The sequence below is a fragment of the Triturus cristatus genome, chromosome 4_1 (assembly GCF_964204655.1).
Source record: "Triturus cristatus chromosome 4_1, aTriCri1.1, whole genome shotgun sequence".
In the NCBI taxonomy this organism is placed as follows: domain Eukaryota; kingdom Metazoa; phylum Chordata; class Amphibia; order Caudata; family Salamandridae; genus Triturus; species Triturus cristatus.
In genome coordinates this window covers 1120029934-1120048120 of record NC_140585.1, presented here as the reverse complement: position 1 = coordinate 1120048120, position 18187 = coordinate 1120029934, and the positions used below count along the sequence as shown (strand labels likewise).

Sequence of the window (18187 nt, the reverse complement as noted above, 5' to 3'; positions counted from 1 at the left end):
ACACCTCACTTAGCCAAGGTGATAATGCTACAATAGGGGATATGCAAATAGGAGACCCGCTACCAGTACTTACCCAACAAGCAAGCTCAGGACACCCCTCTAACTCAGACAACGTTGATCGCGCTTTTCTACCTGCTGAACACGATACTGGCGAGAACCAGCAGAAGATCCCTTAGGAACCGTAGCTGATTCACAGTCTGAGGACTCAGATACCTTGCCGGTTAGGTATGAGTAAGTTACTTTTTCTCCTACTTCCTCAACTATCATTGGTGCTCAGTCATCCTGCAAAGATGTGAATCTTCAAAATTACGATATAGCGGCAAATACTTCCGGCAATGTGATGCCCGGTTACACACAGACAACAGATCAATCGATCTGTCTATCTAGTGGGAAGAAGAAGAAAAGATGCAACTCTAATATCAAAGACACTAGAAACTACAAAAAAGGAAGTGATAAAGAAAGCGACGTGCACAGTTTTAAACCTGCACCCACTAAACTGACCATCACCAATAGTCCACTTTGTAAATGGGTTACGCAAAAGGTGGAGTGAAAACTCGGATATCAAGACTCTCTGGTTCCAGCCTCGGCTCTGACCCTGGTCCTTCTACTGGCCGCACCCTGGGTTTAGGGCTAGCTTCTGGCCCTACCTTGCTACATCAAGACCTGAGCTCGTCACGTGATTCGACCTCAGCATCAGATAAAGTTTTAAGTCACTCAGCAAGCTCTTCTCCTCCGACACTTCCAGCTTCTACCTGGGATGAGGCTCAGTTGAATGTTCCACCTGCTGGCTCACTAGATTCTTCTGCTGTTGCCATCTTACAGACACTACAGGTTAAGAGGGAAGAAGCCCAGGCATATTACTCGCAGGCAAAAGCAGACCGCTCAGTGTTTAAGCAGACCCTTGCTGAGGTAAACAACAAAGTAGCTGCATTAACTGCAGATATTACTGAGCTGCAACAACGAGTATCAGACACCGAGGACCACATGATAAGGAAACAAGCGTATTTTCCTGCAAAGTAAAGTTGAGGATTTAAAGACTAGGCAACGACGTAATAAAATCCGTCTGTTTGGTGTACCTGAAAACGAGGAAGGCGCTGATCCCAGAGCATTCATTGTAAAACTACTCAAGAGTGCATTTCCTGATCTGGACGACAGGGACTGGGAGTGCCAAATACAACAGGCGCATAGATTGCCTTCTGTTGCCAACAACTCTGCAGATCGTCGTTTTCCTCTGCCTTTATCTCATCTTTTTTGTAAATAATCTTCTACGACAAGCAGTTTCCATCAAAGCCCGTCCTACTGCCCCTATTAGAGTGGGTTCTTATTCTATCTTTTGTAGGTCGGATCTTTGCAAGCATACGATGGACAGACGATGGAAACTGCGTCAGTTTATAGATCCTTTAAAATTTGCAGGAGCGCAGGTCTTTCTACAAGAACCGGCTCGTTTGAAAATCATAAAGAAAAGGGCAAGTTTATTTGGTGCACACTGAGCACGCTGCTTAACACGCTCTGGCAAATTTGCAGTTAGGAACCTTATAATGCTGTCTTCCTGGTTTGACCTTTTTTCACTCTAATGATACTACAAAGTATGGTAAGGGAGGTGAGCAAATTGATATTCGGGGGGGGGGGGGGGGTCATACCTATAGTAAATAATGTACTGTCATGTTGATATTAATATTGTTGATTTTTGGGCAGGGTCTTTCTAATCCTTTGCTCTTATAGGAATGCCCCCAGTGATTTATGATTGATACGATTTAGCTTTTCCCCCTTTTCTCTTCACGTTTTGTCCTTTCTATATTTTCCACTCTCTGGTTAAACAGACTCTTCTGAGTTTCACAGTGCGGTGGGTGGGTGGGGCGGTTCCCAGGGTGCTGGCGCTCTCAGTAGCTGTCTTGCCAGCGACAGAAGGGAGGGGGGTGATTCTTTTTCTAGGACGCAGGGTGGGATATGGGTGGGTTAGTTTTGAGATGCTGCGAGGGTTAGGCTCAAGGGGTTGGGTAAAAGCAGAGGGAGTATACGAACGGAATGCAGAGAGTAGGTTCTAAGCTGCTTATATATCGGGGTAACACTACGAATAAGGTCTTTAACGCATGTGTCATAATAAAAAAAGGTTACTCTCCTGTCAGGAAAATCTTTGTATTCGGTTCAATTTTTGATGTTTTATGGCACTATGGTGTGGGCCCATGAACAGATTCTCAAGACGGAGGGAAATGAGCTGTGTCTTAAAATCACATTGGACCATAACCCCATAATTTTTAGTTTTCAAACTTACCCGACAATTAAAACTAGACGCTCTTTATCTTTTCCTCGATATTTAATGTCAGATAATCAGTATATCGTACATTTGGAAGGACTTTGGTAGAATTTTTTCATAACAATGTTAACTCTACCAATTTTTGTATTCTTTGGGACTCAATGAAAGCCTATATTAGAGGCATTACTCAGCAGTTTATCTGGCGAGAGAATAAAGCCAGAGATGCTGCAATTAAAGCCGCCTGTGAGCTACTTGCTAATCTGGAAAGATCACATGCCATTGCTGTTAAAGATAATGAACCGAGCCAACTCCAGATTTATTCTGATCTGATTTCTGCTCGAGCTTTAGCTGGTCGGTCTGTAAGGGAGAAAGTTGCTGCGAACTATAATAAACTCCGGTCTTCGCAGTACGAATATGGTGAGCAGGTGGGGAAGATACTAGCATATCAACTGGCAGATAAAAAAGCCAAAAACTCAATTAAGGCAATTAAAGGAACGGATAACACGCTTTATATAGAGACTAATATTATCCTTAAACAGTTCATAACATACTATGAAACGTTATATGCTGAATCAGATCTGATAAATCCTGAGGAACTTTCTAAGTACTTAGGAAGAGCAGTTCTTCCCTCCTTGCAGGAGGAGTCTGCCTTGCAGCTGACTTCTGAAGTCTCTAAGGAGGAACTATTTATGGCTTTGTCGGCATTGCCACCTGGCAAGGCTGCGGGAGATGACACGATAGGCATTTCTGGGACCACTCCTCCAACCTGGGACATCTCGAACAGTGTTTGTTTTAAAAAAAAAAAAAGGGTAAGCCTCCTGATGAATGTAGTTCATATCGGCCTATTTCACTTATTAATGCGGATGCCAACCTCTATGCCAAGGTGTTGGCTAACTGTCTGGCTTCCTCGATGTCGGGCCTGGTCTCAGGACACCAACATGGCTTCACAGTGGATCGAGGAACCACAGTACACACTAATACTGCAATTATGGCCTTTGATTATGCCAATCACACTGGGATAAATTTAGGCATGATACTTTTAGACTCTGAAAAGGCCTCTGACCGCGTTGCTTGGGGCAGTCTATGGTCTACTCTTACGGCTTTCGGAATTACTGGCCGATTTCTTACGTGGATCCGAGCCTTATATTGTACACCACAGGCTAAACTGAGCTACTTAAGTATTTAATCTATGCCTTTTCGTATATATAGAGGGACATGGCTGGGGTGTCCCCTGTCCCCACCTTTGTTCACGATTTACATTGAGCCCCTAATACGGACGTTGATGATTAATGATAGAATTACACCATTATGCTCTGGAACATGTGCACTTAAGGTTACGGCTTACGGAGAGGACATCGCGATTTTTACAGCTGATCCAGCAGCCTCTCTAGAAATTATTAAGAAAGAGGCATAAACCTTTGGGTCACTCTCTGGTTACAAACTAAATACTAGTAAGACACTAGTGATTGTTAATTTTAAGCCTGTTAGACCCATAGCAGGCGTATGCCAAGTAGCAACTTATCTTGGCGTGCATATTACTTCAGAAATACGAAACATATTTAATCTGAATTACGAATTTATGCTACGGGAAACCACTAAAAAGCCAAAGCAATGGCACAATCTTCCCATCAGCATTATTGGTATATGCAATATAATTAAGATGTCAATACTACCTAAATTTTTATACTTATTCCGTGCTATTCCTTTAAGAGTTCCTTATTCTTTCTTTAAAAAACTTGACAGTAATATAAGTAGTTTCATTTGGGGTTATAAGCGAGCTCGGCGAGCTATTCCATTTATAAAATATCCTTATATACAAGGGGGTCTTCAACTACCGGATTTTAAGCTTTATTTATGGGCTTCTTTCGACGGGGCGTCTTCATAGTCTTCTCTTAAATAAAGACCAAGATTTTACTGGGTCAAGAAAGAGGTAGATTTCTATATCGCACTCTAGATCTGAATTAATATAAACGTGTACGCTTAAAGACCATTAGAGACACTGTTACTATTTGGCGGGACATTCTTTTCGGCTACTCGCTTCCAGCTTTTCATTATAGGTTCCCTCTCTGAGACAACACATTCTTGCCCCAGATCTTCAAGGATAGGTTGGCAAAAAGCTGTGCTATATACGGGGTGGTCATCTATACAACATTACTGGTTTTAAGACCTTTCAAAGTCTCGAAAATACATTTCCACTCCCTCAACATTTCTACTACAAGTATCTGCAGATTAGAGATTTTTTCTTGAGATCGAAAGGGCTTGTATCCATTTCTGCACACGAGATTCTGACACTTATCCATGAAACACCCCATAAACATTCAATACGCATTGCTTACCAAGATCTTACACAGACTAGAACAGATCCATGAGTCCAGCTCGCGCTGAAGTGGAGTCGCATTTTGGGGACAGATATTTCTGCTGTAATAAAATGACGCATTTACTAGACTAAAAGAGGCTGTAGTGTCAGTTAATCTAAAGCTGCAACATTTCAGGACACTGTGTATGCTATATTATACTCCTAAGAAGATAGCAAGTTGGCGGGAAAAAAGAGGCGACCAAGCCCCGATGATAAAAATAAAATGTCCTAAATGTGGAGCCACCGCGGTCGACATAGTGCACATGTTCGCTACATGCCCGACGATTTGGGTGTTCTGGGAGGATATTAGCCACGTTTGCAGAGACAGATTGGGTCTAGAATTAAGATTCACTATACAGGAGATAATGATGGGTTTTAAGATCGACCCTAGTCCTGCACGTCGTGCACTTTTTGCCATCTTATTAGTTACATTTACACAAGACAAGAGCGACCCATATGTCCTTGCGAACTGGGTGTTGCTAATCAGCAAAAACACAGTGTTCACAAGGAACTCATTTACGGAAAGTGATACAATCTCTGCAAGAAGGTATAGCTTGCTTGAATAAATCAAAAAGACAAAGACAAATATACAATAGGACCTTAATTAAATTCAGTTGAACAAATTTGTATAGATTTGAATTGAGAAAACCCACACAGTGTCTCAAAGCCGTACTCTCTTCATCCGAAATGAGTATAGTTTATTTTGCATTTATAATAAGCATAAATATCAAAGACAGCTTTCCAAAAATGTATTCTAAATATTTACACTATAAGCAGTTTATACATGATTCAGTGAACCTAAGTGAAGTGACCATAACATAACAAATAACATGATGCCACCAGAAATTCTAGTATTTGAAGAAGGAGTATTGGAAGACACATTAAAACTTAAAGAAAGAAAGGTTTTCACTCCCTATAACATTACGAAGCAAGAACGGCAGGCACTGGTTAATCTAAAAAATCCTCATCCTCAAGCCAGCAGACAAAGGTGGCGGTATTGTTATTCAAGAAAGAATAAGATACAAGGCTCAAATAACAAGGCAACTAAACAACATAAACCATTACAAGGAACTACCACGTAATCCTCTTACTAACATTCAGAAACAGATACAGGAAGTCACTAAGAATGGTCTAGATGAAGGATTCATAACTAAATCTGAATATGAATTCCTTAACCAGAAGAATCCTAGGAATCCTGTACTATACACTTCGCCTAAAGTGCATAAAGGTTAATCCTCCAGGGAGACCTATTCTGTCCGGATGCGGCTCTGCCCTGGAACCACTGGGACACTATATTAACACCTTCATTAAGGATTACGTCCCAATTTTGCCCACATTTGTTAGGGACAGTACCTATATGATTAATTTGATGGAAAGTATGGTGTATGATCCCCTTCAAGAAATGCTGGTGACTTTGTACATAGAATCATTGTACACCAACATACCACAGATGGAAAGCATCTATGTTATAAGAGCTGTCCTCAACTTCCGCCCTGCACCCATGGCTGTTCCCACAGAGTTCATCACAGACTTATTGGAAATCGCTTTATCAATGAACTATTTCAGATTCAACATGAAATATTATCAACAACGCTCAGGGACGTCTATGGGAGCTATTTTTGCTCCCAACCTAGCGAATCTTTATGTTGGTGACCTGGAGAATAAATTCATCAATGATGTGACTAACCCATTCTTCAACAACATCAAGTGATGGAAGTGCTATATAGACGATATCTTCCTTATATGGACAGGCACTCAAGACAGTCTAGAAATGTTCATGGCCTATCTGCATGACTGCCAGCTAGCACTGACCTTGACGTATAGCACTGAAAAAGAGAAGGTTCAATTTCTTCACCTACAAATAAGATGCTGTGACAACCAACTTAATGTGACTCTTTATTGGAAACCTACAGATAGGAACACACTTCTACAATACAAGAGCTTCCATCCCAGGGCCCTGAAGGATGGTCTACCGTATGGGCAGTTCCTTAGGCTAAGACGTAACTGCACAGAGAAAGAGGACTTCTTCAGAGAGGCAAACATCTTGAGCGCCAGACTACGTGAGAGAGGATACCCCAAAAGATTGGTGAAAACCTCCATGAAGAGGGCGTGGTTCAGCCCCCGAGAAGTGCTACTAATGAGTAAAACCAAACATCAGACCAACAAAAGTGTGTGTGTGACCACTTTCTGCCCCTTGAGTACCCAGGTCACCAAAACCATTAAAAAACATTGGCCCACAATTAACACGCTGAGCACCTGCCAAGAATTATCCATGTTCTCTTACAAAAAGGGCAAGAATATCAAGGACCACTTGGTACACTCAGACACCAGCATAAGGACACCTAAGAGCACAATCAATGTGGGGCTCTTCCACCCGTTACTGGACACTTCAAATGCAGTGGATGTGTAGCATGTAATTACACTGTAATTACACTTTTGACACTAAAGACTTCACCCATGGCAACATAAAACTGCCACTACGTGATCTGACAAATTGTGCCACGCCGAATGTTATCTACTGTATTTGTGCCCATGTGGTCTGATATACATAGGACAGACAACCCAGCCAGTCAAAACTCGCATTGGCCAACATCGGAGCAGAATACCTTCTCAAGTGGAGAATACCCCTTTAGTAGAGAATTATAAGGACAAATATCCCACTGTTGACGACCTCAAATGGCAAGTTATTCAAAAAGCCAGAATATCACAGAGAGGGGGCAATATTTCACTTATTTTGCAGTCACTAGAGTGTAAATAGATTGAAAAATGTGATTCCATCGGAAAGAGGCTCATCAGTTTAGAAGAATGGCGTAGATTCATTAGCCTACATTAAACCCATTGCGCCCTTCACACATTATCACCATCTGTGGGCCAGCCACTTCACATCATTTAAGTCCCCTTGGTCCATGACAAGATGAATAGTTGAGTGTGTCGTACTATGACTTAAGATCCTCAATTAATGCTCTCCTTTTCATCCATTAACACAGGAGATGTTGACATTAACTCGAATCATGACATCCTTATACCCTGGGGGACACCTGTGCTTTAGGTGTAATGCTTGAGCAGTACAGTTTTTTCACACTGTCTGCGAACTTTAAATATGTATGTATGTCTCAGTAACTGTGTGATATTAATGCTCAGTAGACGAGTTTTTGCAAAATCTTCTGCTTATTGTAAAAATGTATATATGTATTAATAATGGTATGTTTACACCTTTACTTCTAGTGTAAATGCCATAAGTCCGGTATCTGTTGATCGTGGCTGGATAGTGACTATCCCTTGCACTTCATATATAATTCACCATATAAGAGGATTATCCCATGTACACAATCGTCATGACCCTGTATAAATACTCCTATGAATTGCTCTGGTAACAAGTTTTACCACGTTATATTACACGTCCCGCCCGGCTGGTAGCTCTACTCCCCTTAGCAATGGCCATAGTGTCATTATGTCCGTGGAGCACATTCTGCGCATGCGCCAGTTATCTGCGGCTCGGACATCCGCACTCTTAAGTGCAGTCTCTGAGACGCGTCCTTGTGATCAGACGCACCTCTGAAGCGCTGTGCTTTCACAACTAAATAGTAAGTACATTAGGACCCTGTGCTCGGAACGATTCCTGACGCACGCATCTAGTTATGCTGGACCCCTAACTCTGACTCCCTTCTAATCCTAGATTGTGATGGTTGGAACACAGTAATTGACTTACTCACCTTCTAAATCAAATCGGGTGAGTTGACCGCCTTGACACCGTTGCGCTGCGTTTTTAATTCATGAGAGACGCTATGTGTCTTGGTAATTAGAATACTTATATGCCCTTGTCTACTACAGATCCCTTGATGTATCCATGAAGCGCCGTGCCATCAGATCTAATTGATCTGTGACGGTTGAACATAGTAACTGAATTACTCACCACCTAATCTATATCGGGTGAGTTGACCGCTTTGACACCGCTTCACTGCACCATTAATTAATGGGAGATGCAATGTGTCTTGGCAATCAGAATGCTTATCTGCCCTTGTCCACTTCAGGTCCCTTGAAGTAACCATGAGCTTACCGCACTCCCCCACTTTGTCCTCGGAACCGGCAACTCTGTTGCCATAACCCTACCTAGAAGTCTTTGGCATTGTAATCCTGGTCAGCCGTCTAATCCAACCACTTTAGACACACAGGCACAGTAACAATTGGCCACCTTCTAATGTCCCTCATATGTATCATTTATAGGACCTTCTTCTCTGAACCACTTGAAATTACCATATTTTGCCCCAGAAGACATCCACCCTTATGCATCAAGCCAAAATCCAGTCGGTAAAATACCGATTCCTTATTAGCTCCCGGTATTAAGTAAAAAATACCCAATCCCAATGCATCAACCCAAAAGCAGAAATCGGTATTTAAGGAATCCTTAAATAGCGATTCTTTAAATAGGGATTCCTTAAATACCGATTCCTTAAATAGCTCTTGCATTTAAGGAATCCCAAAGTGAGATTCCTTAAATGCAATGCATCAAAGTTAAAAAATTAGCGATTTCGCTAATAAGGGGAGCAAATTACCATGAAGATGAACTGCATGGTAATTTGCAAAAACTTTGAAAAATGCACTTTTGTGCATTTTTCAAAGTGTCATGTTGCGCACACACATGCCCTTAGAGCATGTGTGTGTGCAACATATGTGCACATATCATTTTCAGGGGTGCAACAGGGTGTCCTTTTGACACCCTGGCACCCTTGAAAGTGCTCCAGCTATTAGCGATTCGGTAATACCGAATCGCTAATACAGAATGGCTTTACATTCATTCCTATGGGCCTCCAAGCCCATAGGAATGAATGGGTAGGTATTCCTTATTACCGATTCGGTATTACCGATTCGGTAATAAGGAATGTTAAGGAATCGCTATTTGAATAGCGATTCCTACATGCATAGCCTTTTGCTATTCCTTATTAGCGATTCCTTATTTTTCGCTAATAAGGAATCGCAAATGCTAATGTTGATGCATATGCCCCATCCACGCTTGGCACAACTTCTGTGCTACTCCTTAGTAAGCCACTGCCCGCCATGCCCACGTCATTGCTCTCACACTGTTCTGCCTTATCCCCCCATTAACACTTTCCCTCCATTTAGTCCCCAGAATTCCTGTCATGAAGAGACCTTGTATCATGAGAGGGTCGAAACGTCGTCAACTAGAATAAAGAGAGAGCCGAACAAATCTATATATACAAATTATATTAGAATTGTGAAGAGCTCCCCTTTTTTGTTACTACCAATAACCAATTCCCCCTTCTTTCACGTATTTTGTACAGCACTGTTAGGTTATGGTCACTTCACTGTGGTTCACTGAATCACGTATGAACTGCTTATAGTGTAAATATTTAGAATACATTTTTGGAAAGCTGTCTTTGATATTTATGCTTATTATAAATGCAAAATAAACTATACTCATTTCGGCTGAAGTGAGTACGGCTTTGCGACATTGTCGTGTGGGTTTTCTGAATTTAAATCTATACAAATTTGTTCGACTGAATTTAATTAAGGTCCTATTGTATATTTGTCTTTGTCTTTTTGATTTATTCAAGCAGGCTACACCTTCTTGCAGAGATCGTATCACTTTTGGTAAATTAGTTCCTTGTGAACACTTTTTTTGCTGATCTTATTAGTTACTGCAAGGCTCACCATCGCCAGGGCTTGGATCTCCTCCAAACCTAGTAGCTCGGTAGAATGGTGGATCATGTTTGGTGAGATCTTTGAAAGGGAAAAAGCTGTGGCAAAAACCAGAGCTATACGTGCTATCCGGAAATTTCAAACTATTTAGAATAAGGTACTAAAGGATTGATAATCTAAATATGATTTTCCAGTTTTATATGTTCTCGATGTACTAATCTTGTTTTATGAAGATTATGCGACTTGGCTCCCACCCTGTTTGTTTGGTTTTTTTTTCCTTTTATTTGTATACACTGTGAAGATCTCCCTTTGCATCAACAATAAAAAAAGTTTTTTTTTTAAAAAGGCCTTGTATGCCAAGATACAAGAATTCCTTTCCTCTAAATTTTTGTGGCAGAAACTTTCCAGGAGCTTATGCTCTCAATAGATACATTTTCTCCAAGTACCAAAATCCCGCACAGTAACATTTGGTGATTGAGCTTTTTCAATGCTGCTGAAAGGCTCTGGAACGCAATGCCACTTGTGCTTTGCAGCCAATCCAAACTTTCCCTCTTCCAGAACGCCTTAAAAACATTTCTATTGTAATGGTAATTCTGTTAAGTTTCTAGATTCCCACCAGCCAGCGTTATGGTAAAAAAGCGTCAAGAAACCTTTTAAGTGTAAATCACACTGTAAATTAAATATTCTCATCCTTCAGTAGGAGAGCAATAGAAGATGCACAGTGTGCACCAATGTCTGAAATATTGGTGAAAAATGCTGCATCTCAACAAGTTGTAAAACTTGTAAAACGGATGGCTACTCATTCATAAAAAGCTCAATATGCTTGAATAAATACATATATGTGTGTTTCCATTTAAGGTAGGTGCTTTAGACCTGAAACAATCACACAATACTGGGAAGAAGAATATGCGCATAGGTACTCTAACTTATGAAACAGTCTGGCTTTCATAACGCATTCTGTTGGAGAGGGGTGGAACTACCCATCCTCCAAACCGGTCACTTGCTTCTGAAGCTTGTGTGGCTACATTTCTGAGACCATGGATGGGGTAAGAGTGGCATACCAGCAGAACACACCGGAGCAGGTAGTGGTTTTGCTCCCGTGGTGCTGGTTCAACAGCACAACCATATGCTGGTGACAGAGAAGATAAAAGGACGCAACTGCAAGATTCAACCGTCCTGCCTCATGAGTATCAGGCTGCTTCATCTGGATGTGCGGCCTGAAGTCCGAAACGGTGCAAGATATCTGAGCTAGAAGGAGAAGGGGAACAGCACTGCAACCTGAGTGATAGGTAGTAGAATTTGAGCAGCCTATTCTAACATTCCTCTTACACCTGGATGTGTGTCAGGGAAGAGAGATGAGAACAGGACTGTCTGCAGAGCAACCAGGAACTGCTGACAAAGGCAGGGTTGCTTTTACTGCTCCTGTTTAGGACTGCCCGAGTTTCCGTCCCAGGAAAGATGACATGCAGAGCTAGCACTCTCAATGACGTTTCCTAATACTAAGCTGGGAACTTCGAGGTGAACTGCGATGCATAGGAGGTAGCCCGATGGTGCCCAGTGAAGAAAAAGGGAAAGAAATGTTTCTGTTGCTGAGATCTGCAAAAGACGGGATAAAAGTGCGTTGATGGCTCACTCAAATATAGAATGAGATTCACATTCCGTAGTGGCTCACTATTTCTAGCTGCCCCATAAGCCTTGTAGAATGCTAACAGAAGCACTGAAAGGAAGTTCACCTTCAATTTTCAACAATTGTCAGCCTAAAACTAAGAAGGAGCAGCTTCATGGAGTGAGAAGAGTAGCAAACCTGGAAGTATTCATTGGCCATTATGAAGGATGGTGTGAAGTCCTGCCAAACATTTCAGAACAGTGCCACCTCTGCAATGATACAAGTGCATTTCCAACTGAATATCCGGAGGGCTCAATGAGGTCTGTGATGATCTGTATCATGAGTTCCCCGCAGCGCCCTTCTGATAAGGGGTCCGACAATCTTGTGGGTTCGAGTGTATTAGGAAGGGGGTGGTGGTCTTGCTGCTAACTCACCATCCAAGATTATTGTGAGAAAAATGAATACTCTACCAACTGAAAGCATGAAAGGTGATACAGAACCAAAAGGCACAAGCATAGCTGAACTGGGAAGTGGTACCTTGAGAGAACTTGTTCTACATGAAGGCAATATACACACCACAGGATATGGTTTGACGGTGTAATGATACTAATCTATTCAGATTTGTGCTAGTTCACTGTGGAGATGGGGTAAGATTACAGCTGGTGAAGAAAAGTTTGCCCTCCCTGAAAATCATGGCCTCATTATGGTCTCTGGTATACCTTCAATCAATACTTTAGGTTTTCATAAGCAGAGCAGAAACTTTCTAGTTGAAAGGAAGGAACGGGAATCCCACCAATAAACAAAACTGATGCAGAAGAAAGGCTCAGAGATGGATCAGATGCACTGCAGAATATGGAATGGTACTGCTTAAAGCATTTGCTTGCTTTCTAAAGTTAAGCCACAAGCTTGCTGCTCGAGATGGGATTGCTCCTAGTTAATGATGAGGTTTTAATCTCAAATGGCTAATTATGTTTAAAGAAGGCATAGCATGCTGTAGCGTGCACTGATGTTCTCATGCTGGCCCAATAAAAAATTACTGAAAACTAAATATGGATTCTGTTTTGAGGCTCTACAATGCTTTGCTCCACAGACCTTAAGACTCAGAATTGGATTTAAAAACAATATATATTACAAACGGACTACTGCTTAGCACTAGAAGTGTTATATCACAAAACCACATTGTAAAATTAAGCGATAAGAAAATGCCAAGTAAAATAATACTAACACTTTCAATGATCGGTGTAGCCCAATTTGAGATTATTTTATTTTAAAGCAAGCAAAACAAAATCAAATCAGTCTTTTCTTCAGCAAATAACTAACAGTTCACAAATTCTATAAAAAGTGTCGAAATTCTATCAACAGAACTACAGCGACAAGTTTAGCACACCAGAAATGAACTTTTACAGACTGCAAGAGATATGTGAATAAATAATGATCTTGTACATTTTTAGGCGAAATAAATAACGCAGTTAAATAAATATTGATTGAGATAAAACAAGAAAAGAAACGCAGAACAATGACAATCTAGAAGACTTACCTGGCAAATTATACTTTTTACACAACGAATGGGAAGCCCTTGGTAATTTGATTTGATTATCCATTTTAAAAGGTGATGTCCAAGCACTTCAAAGACCATACATACATCTAATATTTGGTTAAGGTTGAAATGTACAGTCAAAGTAATCGAAACGCAGTAAATACGTGCCCATTACATACATTTGTGGCAGTGTTAATAGTTGAAGGCATGCTTACAGAAATGGCATAAAAAAAGTACAAAATTACTGAAATATAATATTTGTTCACCAGCTTTAGAACGTTCCACTGATGCATAAGGTTTTAGGAACTATTCTCCTAGTATTAGTGAAGATTGAATAATAATAAAACATACAGAACCATCATGTGTGAAAGGCAGAGGAAGGAGAACAAAAAAAGTGTATGCACGTGCAGACGCATACGTTTAACGTTTATATAATTGTGACGTTAGTAAATGTTAAAAATCAGCAACATTTGCAACAGCAAATACACTCTCAGGAAGTCACAGAAGCACTTGCTGTTTCCTGATGAGACTTGCAGTATCAGGCATGTTAGTATATATGTGAGTATATGTGTTCAGAATAGGCGACCAGGCATGTGCAGTGACAATTTAGTAGCAGGTTAACTTATAACAGTTTTTCAGAATCAGTATGCTGAATATGGGGAGGTGAAAGAATAGACACTGTTCCTGAAAAAATGCGGGCAATATTGTTTAAAACGTGGAAAACATCATGTTAGAGAAATGTCAGACAGGCAATTATATGGCCTTAACAGAACATATGGAGTTAAAAGCAGAGAGCTGCTTGCTTTCCTCTGGTCCAAGTAGTTTGGAATGTTCACTGTCAATGGAGGTAGTAGGTTTGAAATTAGTGTAAATCTACAGAAAATACTCTTCTGGGAAAAGGATCCACTCCCTGCAGAATTTGGATCCCTATACTTGAGGCTGTCCCCAAACACTTACCCACAAGAAGCAGACCAGCCTTTTTTGTTCTTGGGAGACTGAAAGAGAGCAGATCTATCAGTATGGACTAATACGTAGAAGAGGAAATTACTGCTGATGAATAAATGCAATTCTATTGCTATCAGTATTCCCTTGACTATTTCCCACACCAGCTTCTGGTGTTCTTTCCCCGTAAATGCACAAATAGGGCGAAGAATGAAGGGTTGGAATGCTACCCAGAGCGATTGCCAGTGGTTAAACTATTTGCAAGCATTCCATCCATCACCTTTTGTGTGACTGATGTAACGCCCTAGTGGACGGAGGTATGTCCAGACGTGGGTCACTTGTTTATTGTGCCAAGGGATCCAAGCTATACCACATTGACAAGGCCTACCAGGGTCGAAACTGGTATGAGATCACATGTGTTCACTTATTAAGGGGGCACTGCCTGGCAGTTCAGGAAGGACTGTCCCCATGATAAGCAAGATTACTAATGAATTGCATAAGGCAGGCCATTGTCTAGTGTGATACGGTGGGTGAAAAAAGGATGGGTTGGAATGCAACCCGAGTGATTGCTAGAGGTTAAACTATTTGTAAGTATTCCTCTCATCACCTATTGTGTGTTTGATGTAACACTCTTTCTTAGAGACCGGGGTTATACCCAGACCATGTTCACAGGGTTCAAGATATACTACACTGACCAGGCTTACCAAGGCTGAAACCGGTTTGGAGTTGCTGGTCTTTATTTATGGAATGAGCTTTGCCAGGCAGTTCAAGATGGGCTGTTCCCATGAGGTCAGGGTCAGTACTGATTTGTATAAGGCAGGATTTTGTCTAGAGTGGCACAGTGAATGAATAACAATTGGTTCAAATGCTTCCCTGTGAAACTGCCAGTGGCTAAACTATTTGCAAGCATTCCTTACATCATCTTTTGTGTGATTAATACATGGTATGCCGCACCACGTTAATGGCTCTCATGTCAAAATTACACAATTTATTTAGGAGTTTACTACCAGCTAAATCTTTCCTTTTCTGAGCAGGGACCAATGTGGGTCCAGAAATCTGCATGGTCAATGGTATCGTTAGACATCAGATTGAAATTAAAATCATTAAAGCGATTTCAAATTGTGCGTTGTTTAGGATAACACTTCTCAGAGAGTGTATAAATATTGTGTACGTTTTTACTTGGACCTCCGTGTTAGAGCCGAGGTGACCAATTTGATTGCTTCTTATCAAATAAACATATTACTTGGAAAAAAGGACAGGCCGCGGACACGCTTTTGGGACCTTATAAGTATTTAGCTATGCAGCAACATATCCTTGTTGCAACAACAGCAACTGTTGCATGGCTAAACACTTATAAGGTCCCAAAGGCGAGACCTATTGCATTTTTAATGCGTGTTTCCAAAGTCATCTACATTTTTTTAGCTAATATGGGCAACAAAAGCAGGCAACTTTACTAAATCTGTATGTTCAGCACTTAAAAACCACTGCACCCTTGTGGTACAAATAGAGTGTTACAACCATCTGAAGGACGTCATGAATTTCCCATCACAGCACCTAAACTGAGCAAGGTTCACTAAACCCTGACAGATTCCCGTTTTCATTCAAATAGCCCGTCTCCTGAAACAAGACTAAAATTACACACATTTCCCCATAAACAAGGAAAATGAAAACATCGACAAAAAATGAAAACAAGAGGCATCCTAGGTTGAAGCCATTAGGTGAAATATTCAGATTATGTAAATGATGCTTCACAGTCAAAGTAACTGAAGTAAAGGCACCAAAGTAGAGCTGCATAAAAACAAGCCACACGGAAGAGGAGTTTGACGATTACACGTGCAGAAGGTCATAAACAAACATGTACTTAGTGGTGCATTATTGCTTTGGTCACTAAGAATTTTGAGCCGAGCATCGAGAAATTACGTACAAACTTTAAACAATAAAAGCGTTAATCGAATAGCTTAACACAGGACAAATGTATATACCAAGAGCTGCATATGTGCAACCTACCAAAAGAATGTTTGGGACTCGCATTAAAATTGCCAGTGTTTATTTTAGCAAGGCCATTCCTAGGAAACAGATCATTCATTGATTTAATAACTAGATGAGTTCTCCAAATATGTAAACATAGAAAGAGAAAAGGGAACACAGGCTAAAAACAAGCGTTAAAATAATTTGCCAGTCACTAATACGTGGAAAAAGGGTATGACATGGCTGTGTGGGATGAAGATGATGGGTGCAGACAGTGGATCATATGTTCATGGGTACAAAGCAGAAGTCAGCCCTTTTACGTCAACAATGGTTTGTTTGCTCTGAGAAAAAAAGTGGGTGTGGGTCATTAAGAACTGGGAACCTACTCTTCATGAATTCTAGAAAGGCAAGAGAGTTGGGTCCAAGTAGAAGACCATGAAGAGAAGAGGAGCACAAGGCCATGGTAGCTTTGGCCTCTAAAAGGGATTGTTTTAAGGTGTGTGTCTGAAGAACAATAGTGAAATCTTATTACTGGAGACTGGGTAGTCATTTAAAATCTGCTGTGAGGGGGATGCACCTTAGGTCGTGATATCTGTATCAATAAATTAAATATGGTAAACCTACTTTCTCTATGTAGAATGTTTCGACTCCGATAGGTTTTCGCCATAGAGCTCTAAAAATTAAAAAGCCCATTTCACCTACAAACATGGGTAGAATACAATCATTACTTATATGCAAAGCTATGGCAAAAACGCAAAAGTAGTTCCAATTTTCCTTCTACCCACCAAGTTATTACTTGAATATGTGGGTGAGAAAAATATTTATTTGGGGATATACAGCTCTAAGATACGCAAGGAGTTCACTGATGGATCCTCTTTTTGCGTAAGGGTTAACTGTCAGAAATAATAATTGAAAGAGCATGTGGAGACTGCCAATGACCTAACAGGGGAGAAAAAAAGTCGTACATTAACCAGGTTGTACGAGCACAAAGACCATCAAAACCTCTTTAGCACAGTCATTAATGGCCAGAATAAAGTGCTTTGAAGATGCCACCCGAGAGCAAAACGCATATGTTAATTAAATCATATCACAGAAATAGGAGCCCAAAGAATTTGTATGTAACCAATGTAGGAACAAACATCACAAAGAGAAAGGTATAGAGCAAGCTATCGTGCAAAGGCATGGGTAAAATACCAGCAGATAAACATCAGGGGGTGTGCAGGTGGCGATACCCAGGGGGGCAGTTTTATAGGTAACTTGGGCACATCGAACAACTGAAAAGATATTCAGCAATAGCTGCCAAAGGCAGACAAGAGATGTGGATAGACTGGCCTCCAAGAACCAAACTAACTCCGAAAAAGTACATCCACTACAGAAAGAAGGGTTGTTTAGAGGGAGATCTCGAGAGGGCGGGTTTTTGTGCGTTTCAAACGGCTACAAATGAACAGTTATCTAAAACACATGGGTGTTGCCGCACAGTCCTTCTGCCTTCTATTCTAACCCTGCACGTTGTCATTCAATATAGTTGTAGCTTTATGATCGAAAACACTGAAAAAACAATCATGCAACAGACAAGTGGTGTGGACGATGCCAAATGCAAGGAGTATCAGGGGTAATTCGTTCACAACTCCAAGTTGCAAAGAGAGGAGGAGGAAAAGTTACAGTTTCCAACTATGCTCGGGCTAACATTTTTGCTCAAACAGCTTGAAGCTGCACCTATTACAAGATGCTGTCTCCAATACCACTAGTGGTAGCAACGTAAGTTATTGAAAACGTAAAGAACTCTGTAAATTAAACTGTACAGTGTATAAAAAATTAGCATTTCAGGATATGGGCTTTTGCAGCAGAGGATTATGGAAGTAGAAG

General features: G+C 40.9%; 1 protein-coding gene across 2 annotated transcripts in view; it reads right to left on the bottom strand.

The window, feature by feature from the left end:
• SRPK2 (SRSF protein kinase 2) overlaps positions 1 to 18187 on the bottom strand; it is a 727507-nt gene that overhangs the window by 163641 nt on the left and 545679 nt on the right. For both annotated transcript variants that reach the window (XM_085654150.1, XM_085654149.1), the window contains one exon: positions 13412 to 13518. In XM_085654150.1, coding sequence (XP_085510276.1) covers positions 13412 to 13518 — 107 coding nt within the window. The remainder of the gene's footprint in view (positions 1 to 13411; positions 13519 to 18187) is intronic.